General features: G+C 47.1%; 7 protein-coding genes across 7 annotated transcripts, besides 11 other annotated features; all 7 read left to right on the plus strand.

Annotated features, from left to right (window-relative positions):
• Tc00.1047053506249.10 (hypothetical protein, conserved) lies at window positions 1–694 on the plus strand (the record flags this gene model as incomplete). Its single annotated transcript, XM_801567.1, has 1 exon — window positions 1–694. A coding segment is annotated over one exon (694 nt), but the record flags the coding sequence as incomplete, so codon positions are not given.
• Window positions 1–11,161: a sequence feature (heterozygous, Esmeraldo-like haplotype).
• Window positions 783–810: a microsatellite.
• On the plus strand, window positions 955–3,195 carry Tc00.1047053506249.20 (protein transport protein Sec23A, putative; the record flags this gene model as incomplete). Its single annotated transcript, XM_801568.1, has 1 exon — window positions 955–3,195. The coding sequence occupies one exon, from the start codon at window positions 955–957 to the stop codon at window positions 3,193–3,195; it is 2,241 nt and encodes a 746-aa protein (XP_806661.1).
• Window positions 3,319–3,376: a sequence feature (T-rich).
• Window positions 3,377–3,400: a microsatellite.
• Tc00.1047053506249.30 (hypothetical protein, conserved) lies at window positions 3,708–4,283 on the plus strand (the record flags this gene model as incomplete). The annotated part of the gene is made up of 1 exon (XM_801569.1): window positions 3,708–4,283. One exon carries the CDS (start codon window positions 3,708–3,710, stop codon window positions 4,281–4,283), a length of 576 nt encoding a protein of 191 aa, XP_806662.1.
• On the plus strand, window positions 4,779–5,909 carry Tc00.1047053506249.40 (hypothetical protein, conserved; the record flags this gene model as incomplete). The annotated part of the gene is made up of 1 exon (XM_801570.1): window positions 4,779–5,909. The coding sequence occupies one exon, from the start codon at window positions 4,779–4,781 to the stop codon at window positions 5,907–5,909; it is 1,131 nt and encodes a 376-aa protein (XP_806663.1).
• Window positions 6,189–6,563, plus strand: Tc00.1047053506249.50 (hypothetical protein, conserved; the record flags this gene model as incomplete). The annotated part of the gene is made up of 1 exon (XM_801571.1): window positions 6,189–6,563. The coding sequence occupies one exon, from the start codon at window positions 6,189–6,191 to the stop codon at window positions 6,561–6,563; it is 375 nt and encodes a 124-aa protein (XP_806664.1).
• Window positions 6,578–6,608: a microsatellite.
• Window positions 6,727–6,758: a microsatellite.
• On the plus strand, window positions 6,919–7,701 carry Tc00.1047053506249.60 (40S ribosomal protein S8, putative; the record flags this gene model as incomplete). Its single annotated transcript, XM_801572.1, has 1 exon — window positions 6,919–7,701. The coding sequence occupies one exon, from the start codon at window positions 6,919–6,921 to the stop codon at window positions 7,699–7,701; it is 783 nt and encodes a 260-aa protein (XP_806665.1).
• Window positions 7,699–7,720: a sequence feature (AT_rich).
• Window positions 8,027–8,051: a microsatellite.
• Window positions 8,178–8,226: a sequence feature (A-rich).
• Window positions 8,226–10,223, plus strand: Tc00.1047053506249.70 (ABC transporter, putative; the record flags this gene model as incomplete). The annotated part of the gene is made up of 1 exon (XM_801573.1): window positions 8,226–10,223. The coding sequence occupies one exon, from the start codon at window positions 8,226–8,228 to the stop codon at window positions 10,221–10,223; it is 1,998 nt and encodes a 665-aa protein (XP_806666.1).
• Window positions 10,648–10,676: a sequence feature (AT_rich).
• Window positions 10,708–10,740: a microsatellite.

Below are 11,161 nucleotides of genomic sequence, written 5' to 3' on the forward strand. Positions count from 1 at the left end.
CGGGTCTATCATCAGTTTGGCGGCGTGGTGTGCATTGCAGGCCTCTAGCGCCGATGTCATTTTTGCCGCTATCGATGAGCGAATGCGTAACGCCTCCACGAGCAAAGAGACGCGCTGTGCACTGCTCAACGTCATCCATGAACTTCTCCTTACGTGTGCTGCCAACGGTGTTCCAGAGGCAGGGAAGCGGAGTGTGCTGATGGCGGTTAGTAAGACCCTTCCTGGCATGGTGCAGGCGGTGCGCGGAATTGCTGGGGCAGACGCCGAGGCGTTTGAGCAAAATCTGTCAAAGGTGGTGTCATGGTGGTCGATGCTGAATATTTTCCCACGTGCATGGATCGCCCAGCTTGGTGTGAAAAAGGAGGCGGAGCAGCCTAGAGATGCGACAGGAGGGGCTTCAATGCCCGTGCAGCTTTCCTACATTGCGAACCTGATGTCGAGGTACAACGAGATGAAGGAAGAATGTCTTCGAGTTTCACATGCCTCACCGGAACGAGCGGCGTCTCTTCGTGAAGAGGCGATACAACAACTTACAAAAATTAGGGAGGTTGTTCACTGCAAGCTAGACGGCGGGGTGTCTCTCGTTGCATGGCTTGATGCGGAGCGGAACGCGTTGGAGGGAAATTTGCCGAGCATGACATCCTCCGTTGCGGGAAAGAAGGAAGAAGATGACGTTCTTGGCTCCTTTTTTTGAAAGCCGGAAATTAAAACTTTTCACATTTACGTTGAGAAAAAACAATGCGATTCAGGTATGTAATTGGATAAATATTGCAAAGTGGATGTTTGTTTTTTTTTTTTTTTTTTTTTTTTGCATCATGTGTATTATTACCGTTTCTCTTTCTTTATTGTTTATCAAGTTTGTTTTTTTTTTTTTTTTCTTGTGTGTGTGAGTCTGTTTTTGTCTGTGGTTTGGGGGGAGGGATATTTAAGCGTAATTCAGGTCATTTTTTCATTATGGACTTAAATGTGGAGAGCATGCAGCAACAGCAGCAGCAACAAGGAGTAGAGCATCTTCCGCGATGGTCGTGGAATCTCTACCCCGCGAACCGGATTGATGCTGCGCGGATGGTAGTCCCACTCGGCTGTGTCTACGCACCAATCGGGTCCTCGTGCAAGGAAGTTTACTACGAGCCATTGCGCTGTGTGTGTGGTGGCATCTTGAACCCGTATTGTGTGATTGACTTCCGGTCCAGGACATGGGGATGTCCTTTCTGTGAAACCAAAAATAATTTCCCACAACAGTATGTCCACATATCGGACCAGAACTTACCATTGGAGCTTGCAGGGTGGAACGATACAGTAGAGTACGTGAGCATTGTAAAGCGTGACCCACCAGTCTTTGTATTTGTCTTGGACACCTGTGTAGACACAGAGAGTGAGCTTGAAGGGTTGAAGGAATTTGCGTTGGATGCCCTCAGCAAGCTCCCAGCTGAGGTGCGGATTTGTCTTATTACTTATGGGACGACGGTGCAGATTCACGAACTTAGCGGTGTGACGGATTACCCGCGTTCTTTGGTGCTGCGTGGAAGCCAAGAGGTGACCGTGGAAACTCTCAAAAAAGTTATGCCGGAACCAAAATTTTTTGTGGGTGTCCTCTCGAATGTGAAGTCTGTGGTGACTGTGATTCTTGAGGAGCTGCAACAGGACGTATGGCCTGTGCCCAAATCCCACCGTCCGTTGCGATGCACAGGCGCCGCCCTCTCCGCCGCCGCCAGTATCCTCGAGATTGTCTCACCAAACACAGGGTCGTGCATTCTTGGCTTTATTTCCGGTATCTGCACGGAGGGACCAGGCATTGTTGTGGAGACCACACGGGAAAGGTTTATTCGGGGCCATGCGGATATTCGAGACAGCACAGCTGCTGCATCTTTTTGGGAGTCATCTTGTACCTTTTATGACTCTCTGATGCATAGGATTGTTAAGCAGGGGCATTCACTCAGTTGTTTCACTGCCTCACTGGATCAGACGGGTATAGCGGAAATGAAACTCTGTATTCAGGCCTCAGGAGGAGTTGTGTTAAACGACGAATCATGGCGAAAGGAACCTTTTCGTCAATCGCTTCACCGCTTCTTTGAACGAAGGGATGACGGCACGCTGAAGATAGGACTAAACGTCACGATGGATGTCATTACGTCAACGACGTGGAAAGTCATGGGTGTGATTGGGCAATGTGTGGGCACAGGCAAGAAATCGTCTTCTGTAGCCGAATACGAAGTGGGAATGGGTGGCACATGTCAGTGGACGGCATGTATGATGGATTGTACAACTAATTTTGCGATCTATTTTGACACAACAGCCGCCCACCCGTCGGAGGCGGCAAAGCGGTCGGTGCGATATGCTCAGTTTATCACAAAGTATGAAATAGGGAACGAGGTGCGAACACGTGTGTGTACTGTGACGCATCAGGCGCAATGTACCACAAGCATGCCCGAGTTATCCGCCTCCTTTGATCAGGAGACGGCGGCGGTGCTCTTGGCACGAGAAGCGCTGCATAAGGCAGACACCACCCCATTATTTGATGTTCTCCGATGGTTAGATCGAACGGTGGTGCGCCTCGTCAGCCGCTTTGGTGATTATGTGAAGGATCATCCTTCGACATTGAAGCTACCACCGCAATTTGTTTTTTTTCCAGCCTTCATGTATCACCTGCGAAGATCGGCGTACCTGCAAGTATTTAACTGCAGTCCTGATGAAACGGCCACTCTGCGTCTGATGCTTCTTAAGTCATCCGTCCAGGATTCTATTATTCAAATTCAGCCCACACTGTACAGCTACCGCATGGATGCTCCGCCGCAGCCTGTACTTCTTGACAGTGCTGCTATTCAGCCCGATAACATTCTTCTTCTTGATACTTTTTTTGAGGTTCTTGTTCATCTTGGCTCAACTATTGCGGCGTGGCGAAGGGCGGGGTACGCTGAGCTAGAAGAGTATGCCTATTTCAAGGAGTTTTTGCAGGTCCCTGTAGCGGATGCAGAGATACTTGTGGCGGGCAGGTACCCCACCCCTCGGTTCATCTACGTTTGTCAAGATGACCCGGACGCACGCATTCTTTACAATAGAATAAATCCAAGCCGATCGTATGGAGGAGAAAATGACCAAAAATATGGAACAAACGAAGGGGAGCTGGTGTACACAGACGATGCATCACTTGGAGTGTTCATGGAACACTTGAAGAAGCTTGCGGTCTCTCAGTGAGACGGTAAGGGGTGAATTGTGCGTCACCCATCTGGTTTTGCTTTAATGATGCGGAGCTGTAACCTTCTTTGGTGCCGGTGGATCTTTGTTTCTTCCCTTCCCTTTTTCTCACGCCCCCACACATTCTTTTTCTTCTTTGTCTGTATTTTCTCCTTCTCTTTTTTTTTTTTTTTTTTTTTTTTGTGTGTGTGTGTATGTGTGTGTGAGCTCAATATTTTCTTCTTTTACTTGTTAAAGTAAAAGTACGGAAAGTATCTAGGGTGGAGATGAGGGGGGCGCACGCCTCCGGTTTATTGGAGGCCGTCTCGTCTATCTTTTTGTATTGAGCGGTAAACTCCATTTTGCGCGGTTTGTGCAGGAGGGACAAGGGCGATTTGCTGTTGGTGGTGTTCACGCATTTTGTTTTGAACTTCCTTTTTTTTTTCTTTTCTTTTTCTTCTGTTCTTGTTGCTGTTGTTGGTTGTTTATTTCATTTGGCACACGCTAAAAGCAGTTCTTTAGTCTGTTTGCTTATGTTGTGTTCCTTGGTAGAATTCTTCCTGTGGGTTGTTGCGTGTGTGCAGCCGCTTTTTGCAGGCGTCCAACTCTGCCGCTCGGCACGAGAGGGACGATCGGTGGACGCAGCGCTCATCACGAACCTGACGCTGGCCATGATTCTTTTTTGGCTGCTAGAATTGCTAGATGTACTTTTTCTCTCGTATCTCTTATCCATGCGGACCCTCTATATTTCGGCTCGCGTCATTTTCTCCCTGTACCTTCTTCACCCGAGATTTTGCGGGGCGACAAGGGTGTACAATCGCTTCCTTGCATCTTCTGTGGCTTATTACGCGCCGCTAGTGGACGGCTTTGTGGTGCGGCATCTTGTGGAGCTCGAACATTCCGGCTTTATTTGTTACTTGGGCAATGCAGGGCGTTCCCTGATGCTCATCAGCGTCGACTTGCTTGATGTGGCCAGTCAGTTAGTGTTTTCTGCTTCAAAGTCGACAGGACCCTCTGAAAAGAAAAAAGGAGCGGGAGGACCAGACGTTGTGGAGTCACCAACTGTTCCGCCACAATTGAGTGGTATTTTTTTTGCGTCAAAGCAGTGATTTTGAGGACTAAAAGGTGCTCACGAAGAGGGTTACGGAATAATCCCGGGCCACCCCCTCCTTCCATTTGCACACAATCCTGCTGAAGTGTAACACGGCCCCTTCCTTTGTCCTTACGAGAGAAAAAAGAAAAAGAAAAAAGGCAAGCAAATACGGAAACGGTTTCTCGACGCGCTTGGCTATCGTTCTTTGCTAAAGCCGTAAGCCTGAGTGAGCAACAGTAATTTGCTGCCGGAAGAAGGAAACAAAAAAAAAAAAAAAGAAATATACTTTGAGAAATGTGGGGTGTTTTTTCATGCGGCTGATGAAAATATGGAGATTGACATGCTATTGTTTGTGAATGGCATTTTTTGTTTGTTTTATATTCTTTTTCTTCTACACATTTTCTGTTGTTGTTGTTGTTATTTTCTTGTGCTCATCAACATCTTGCCCACTGGTATTTTAATGGGCCCAATTACATTTAGTTGGTGGTGGTGGGGTAACGGTAAGGGGACAATGCTGAGCGCACAGGGAGCAATTACCAATGAGCTCGTCATGATTGAGTGCACCAGCTCTCAGGAACAAAGTGCAAAGGAGATATTTCTTCTTAGCGAATTGGAGCGTGTGTGGACGGCGCTTTCTACTGTCCTGCGTGGCCATCTCATTGAGGGCCACAATGTGCGTATTGCCAATTTTGGTTCTTTTTGGTTTGAAACACGCCCGGTGGTGTCAGACGGAGTTGAACGTTACTACGCGCGCCGGGTTCACTTTGGCATGGACAGCAATTTTGCCCTTCGTTACAATTTAGACTCTAACAAGGTGCCACAAGAACCGCCCAGACTGGTGTACGTGAAGATAAGCATGGCAGATGTCGTCAGCATTGCAGAGGTTCCCGCACGTACGGCATCCATGGCGCTTCGTGAGTTCTTCTCATACGTGGGAGAAGGTCTTTTCAGGCATAAGGTGTTTAAAATAACGTTTTTAGATGTCGCCTCTCTATTGATTAAGCGTGAGAAATCGGTATTAGAAATTGATCCATCTTTTCGGCGTGATATTTTCGCCATTGACTCCCGCAAATGGCCGCCAAAGGTGCGTGAGGCGGCAGAGTCGGTGGTGATGGAAATCGGTCGTCCTGCAACGGCATCATCGGTAGTATCCCGCCTCTCCACAGCAAAGCTCAGTCGGCAGAGTGCTGCGTCAAGACCTATAGAGCCGCGCCCCGCCTTTGTCACATCCGCACCACGCGATCGACTCTTCTCGGAGATAGAAAAGGAGCCACCACGTAAGTTGCCTCCACGTAGTTCCTTTCCCGTCGAAGATTCATCACGAGGCACCGATAACGATGCTGCGGCATGTGTCAAGGAGTCTATTTTTGACGCCTTGAGCTCAGATGAGTATCCACCAGAGGAACCAGAGATTGAAGTGATTGAGGAATTGCCAAGAGAACTCCCACCACTGCGTGCTTATGAGGAAGAAGCAGCAAAGCCCGTTGTGAACACTGGAAGGCGTTCGTTTCACGACCACAGTTCCGTTCGTGAGTTAATTTATGGGAAGGCAATAGCCCAGGTGGAACCATTGATGCGGGGAAGGAGACGCTACATCAACCGTGACTCGGACGCTGTTGCGGCGCTAATGAAAAGTTCATAGAAAGAAGGGGAGATAATGGGGAGGGGAAAAACTGAGGCAGAGAAGGTGAAAATTATAGGGAAAGGAGAAACCATTCTGAGCGTCCCCGTCATTAAAACTCACCTATTATTTTGTGTGTGTGTGTGTTTTGGGGGGAAGGGGGAAAAAGATTGGCTTTGCTGCGCTTTGTAATTTGTGTCTTTTTGTTTGTGTTTATTATTATTATTGCTATTGTCCATTCTCCATTCTCTTTTTTTTTTTTTTTTTTTGACGCGACATGGGGAGAGTGCCTGGAGGACAATGTCCTCACGCTCCAATAGGTACAACCAATCATCGGGCAATGGGACGCTTCATAGTGGCTACGACATGTCACGGCGCGAGATTCCCGTCACAACATCCGCATCTGAGGGCATGTCGCGCGTAGAGCAGCGACTCCGCATACTGAAAAGCAGCCGTGTGCGGTGGACGACTGACACGCAGGGTGAGACCTTGGATCCTTCCCCGCAGCCGTCTGTGTCATCCATCCCAACAGCGGTGGAACCACCATGCGCCACATACCCTGCATTTGACCTTGCACGCCTGTCGAAGCACGAGCAGCACATAGTTGACGCTCTTTTGGCGGAGGTTGTCGATGCCGTTGCTTTCCCCAGTGTGCAGGATGACTTGGCCCAGTGATCCACTGGGGTGATTTGATGTTTTTGTTGTTGTTGTTGTTGTCGTAATTGGAGCGGAATTCGACGAAGGTGAGGGGAGGAGAAAAAGAACGAGAAAATGAAAAAGGAACGGATGTAATGCGATTGCCATTGTGGATTCCTTTGGCGCTTGTTTTGTGTTGCTGTTGTTATTATTATTATTATTATTATTACTATTTTGCGTGTGCGTTTTTTTATATTTTTCTACCTTATATTTTCTCTGCCTACTCCCAATTCCACATGGTTGCAAGTGGGCAGAGAAGGCGTGGCGCTCCTTTGTTTTTGCGTTATAAACTTTTTTTCCTTTTTTTTTGTATTGAAAAGGTGGGTGGAGTGGGATGCCGCAAAACGAGTACATTGAGTTGGCGCAGAAGCGCTACGGTCGCCGTCTCGATCACGCCGAACGCACGCGCAAACGCGATGCCCGAAAGGCGCACACGCAAGCGAAGCAACTGCGCACTGTTCGAGGCATCAAGGCTAAGATAGCTTCTAAACGGCGCTACGCGGAAAAGGCGGAAATCCGCAAGAAGATACGTGAGCATGAGGAAAAGGAAACAAAAGAGCGCGTGAAGGAGAAGGGACCCAAGAACGCGCTGCCCAGCTTTCTCATGGACCGCAGCGAGGCTGACCGTGCAAAGGTGCTTTCCAACTCTTTGAAACAGAAGCGGAAAGAGAAGGCCGGGAAGTGGGCGGTGCCCATTGAAAAGGTCAAACCCGTCAGCGAGGATGAAATGATGAAGGCCGTTACATCCGGCAAGCGCGGAAAGAAGTCATGGAAGCGCATGGTGAATAAAGTAACATTTGTCGGCGAAACCTTCACGCGTCGTATGCCAAAGCACGAACGTTTCATTCGTCCCATGGCTCTCCGTTTTAAAAAGGCTCATGTGACGCATCCGGAGCTGAAGGCTACGTTTCACTTGCCTATCATTGGTGTCAAGAAGAATCCACAGGGTAAAATGTACACTGGACTTGGTGTTATCACGAAGGGGACAGTCATTGAGGTGAATGTCTCGGATCTAGGTCTGGTTACACCGTCAGGAAAGGTGGTCTGGGGAAAGTACGCGCAGGTAACTAACAACCCGGAGAACGACGGCTGCATCAATGCCGTGTTGCTGGTGTAATTATATATATATATATAAAGGCTTGTATTTTCTTCCCTCTTTTAGTTTATTCTAGCAATCGTATTGAAAAGAAGATAAAAAAAACGCGGGGAGCGGAAAAGATGATACTGCCTTTGAAGTAGATGTGTCGGCGCTTCATCCCGTGTGAGTGTTTATGGGCCGGTGGACGAGTGGCGAGTAAAGCATCCATTACTTTTAAGTGAAGAAACATAAAACAAAAGGACACACACAAATGCGACGATGAACTAAAAACCCCGCGCTATACGGAGTTTTGTTGTGTGGCCGCACCTGCTCTTATTCCTTTGTACACTTGCTGCTCACTTATTTTTATTTTATTTTATTTTATTTTACCTTCGTGTGTGCCACTGGCCGCTTCTTTGGGCGTTGCGGTAAGTAGAAAGTGGTGCCACTTCATTAAAAAGGAGGAAAACAAGAAATCAAAACAAAACCAAAATTACATATTATTTTTTTTTTTTAAGAAAGAAAGAAAAAAAAAAAAAAACATAAATAAGGGAAAATAAGAAATGTCGTGCTGCCGAGCGGAGGTGAATGAGCCAGTAACTCCCAGCTCCGCTTCATCATTGGAGTCTGACGACCAAATCGCGTCGAAGCAGAAGGGTAACGAACCCCTCATCGAAGACTATAGCATCATCGCCCCCGGATTCTCCATCAAGGGCTCCGTCGCGCAGTTCGACGCTGTGGAACAAAATAAGAGCTCCGTGAGTGGACGCTTTTCTATTCCCGTCTCATGGCATAATTTGGCATATTCGGCAAACGGCACGAAAATTCTTTGCGGCCTCACAGGAACAGCGTTACCGTCACGATGCCTTGCTGTGATGGGATCCAGCGGTGCGGGCAAGACGACTTTTCTCAATGCTATCTCTGACCGACTTAAAACCTCGCGTACCCTTAAGCTGACAGGGAAACGCCAGCTGGGGGACTTGGAGTACAAGCGTCATTACCGCAGGATGGTTGGTTTTGTGGCGCAAGACGACATTCTCTCACCACGGGCAACACCCGAAGATTCCCTTCGCTTTTCGCTGCGCGTGAGGCGTGGCACAAGCATAAGTGAAACGAATAAATTTGTTGAGGAAACTTTGGAGGAATTACGCCTTGTCCACTGCCGTGAGACCATTGTTGGCATCCCTGGCCTTGTCTCTGGTCTTTCAGGTGGTGAACGCAAACGCACAAGTATTGGAGTGGAGCTCATTTGCGATCCTAAAATTCTCTTGCTGGATGAACCCACCTCTGGTCTGGACTCCGTGACATCTGTGAAGATTGTGCATCTTCTGAATAACATTGCCCGAACAGGCCGCACGGTGATTTACACCATTCACCAGCCCACTGCTGAGACATTGACGTACTTTGATGATCTCATGCTTCTCACTGGGGGTCGATGTGCTTACCATGGCACGATGGCAAAATCTGTGGAATACTTTGAGTCCATCGGATTCCCCTGTCCTGAACGATATACGCCAAGCGATTTCTTTATGAAGTTGCTCCAAGATCCAGAAATTTCCAAGGTACTGGTTAAAAAATGGAAGAGCTATCTAAAACACGGTGTGAGAACCCCACATACAACCGCGGTTGAGCTAAATCCCAATCCCTCCGAGTCTCCCACCGCGAAGAATATTGAAAGCTACCTTAGTAGGTTTGGGAGCACCTCGGGTATCCAATTCCAGGAGCTTTTTCGTCGTTTTTCCATAGATCTCAGTCGCAATCATGTATACATTTTTTCACATTTTATACAGGCTGCCTTCTTTGCAGTAATTGTGGGTCTCATATTTCTGAATGTTAAAGATGATTTAGCTGGTATGCAAGATCGCGAGGGAGTTTTTTTTATGGTAACGATGAATCGGGCTATGGGGCAGACTTTTATCATGGTCAACTCCTTTATGCAAGATAAGCCTTTGTACGTGCGGGAGCAAATGGTTGGCTCATACTCCCCTTTTATTTTCTTTTTATCAAAAACCCTGGTGGAGTTTCCAATGCGCGTGTTTTTTGCCTTTCTTGAGTGCTGTATTTTATACTGGATGGTGGGTTTTTACCGCCAGGCAGGAGCTTTTTTTTACTACTTTGCGGTCATCGCGCTGCTTACTGAAGTGGCCTCGGGTCTTGGGTTTGCCATTGGTGCCACGTTTAAAAGTTTGGTCGTTGCTTCCGGTACCGCGCCCGTGATTTTGCTGCCGCTTGCCATGGTCGGTGGTCTTTTGGCGAACACAGATCGACTTCATCCGTATTGGTACTGGTTGGAGAAACCATCCTTTATTCGTCAGGCCTATATTCTTCTTGCCCGCAATGAATTTAAGCATATCGACCACATTCGGTGTGATGGTAGAGGCAAACCACCGGGCTACTGTAAAGATAAGCCCCAAAACGGCGAGGATATCTTGCGCCAACTTGGGTTTCAGCAGAAGCAATATGAAAGCTGGATTTTGTGGCTAACTCTTGCCCTTTTATATATTGCTTTCCGCGGTTGGGCCGTTATTTCCCTGTACTCTGCCGCGCGTACAAAGTTTTAGTTGGAGCAAAACTGCGTCTACCCGATGCGAAACCCATTGTATTATTGCACGTTTTCTCCAGTCTCTCTCCGCAGTAGGCACGAATTAGATGGTACGTGGACTTCGGGTAAATAGGCATGGAAAATAAATTTTTTAAACGAAGATTTAGAATAGGTGTTTATACATATGTATGTGCCTTTCTAATTGCTACTGATATTTGGTTTATTTGAAAGAGGAAATATCGGTATTTTAACTCATTTATTAATTTATTGGTTTATTATTATTATTGTTGGCGGTCGTCTTTTTTGAACCATTTTTCTTTTTTTATATATATGCGTAATAAGAGGAACGGAGAGTAACTTATGGGGAGGGGAAGACCATTCGGAGGATGAAAAAGAAATAAGCAAAGAACAGAAACAAGCACATATTTCTGTTCATTTCCACCTTTTTTTTTTTTTTTTTTTATATTTATTTCTGCGAATGTGCAGCAATGAGGTGTTTTTTCTATTATTATTATTATTATTATTATTATTATTATATAGTGGAAATTGTTCTTCTCACTTTTTCACCTTTTCCCACCATGTGTACAGGAACTCTCTCAAGCGGCCAGGCGCGTGAGATGCGTACAGAAGTGCGGGGTGTGGGTGTGGGCGTGGAGGGGGGGGGGAGAGTGATTTTATGTAATTGTGCATGCACCTGTGTTGTGGAGAGGCGAGAAGAAGGAAAGTAGTCTTCGATCAGACTCTTCTTTTCCCTTGTTTTTCTTTTTTTACCTTTCAGGAATAAAATGAAAGGAGCGAGAGGGTAATTCGGCACCGGATTGCTCTGCTCACCAGCTATTGTTTTTCTTTGTCTTTACTGGGGAGCATCACCGAGGTGGTTGTCGTGTCCAGAACACGCAGTTACCTCTAATGTTTTTGGTTGGCCAAGAATTAATCTCTCGCGTCTCCGGGTTTTTT

This window comes from Trypanosoma cruzi, genomic scaffold (assembly GCF_000209065.1).
Source record: "Trypanosoma cruzi strain CL Brener 1047053516377 genomic scaffold, whole genome shotgun sequence".
Taxonomy (NCBI): Eukaryota; Euglenozoa; class Kinetoplastea; order Trypanosomatida; family Trypanosomatidae; genus Trypanosoma; species Trypanosoma cruzi.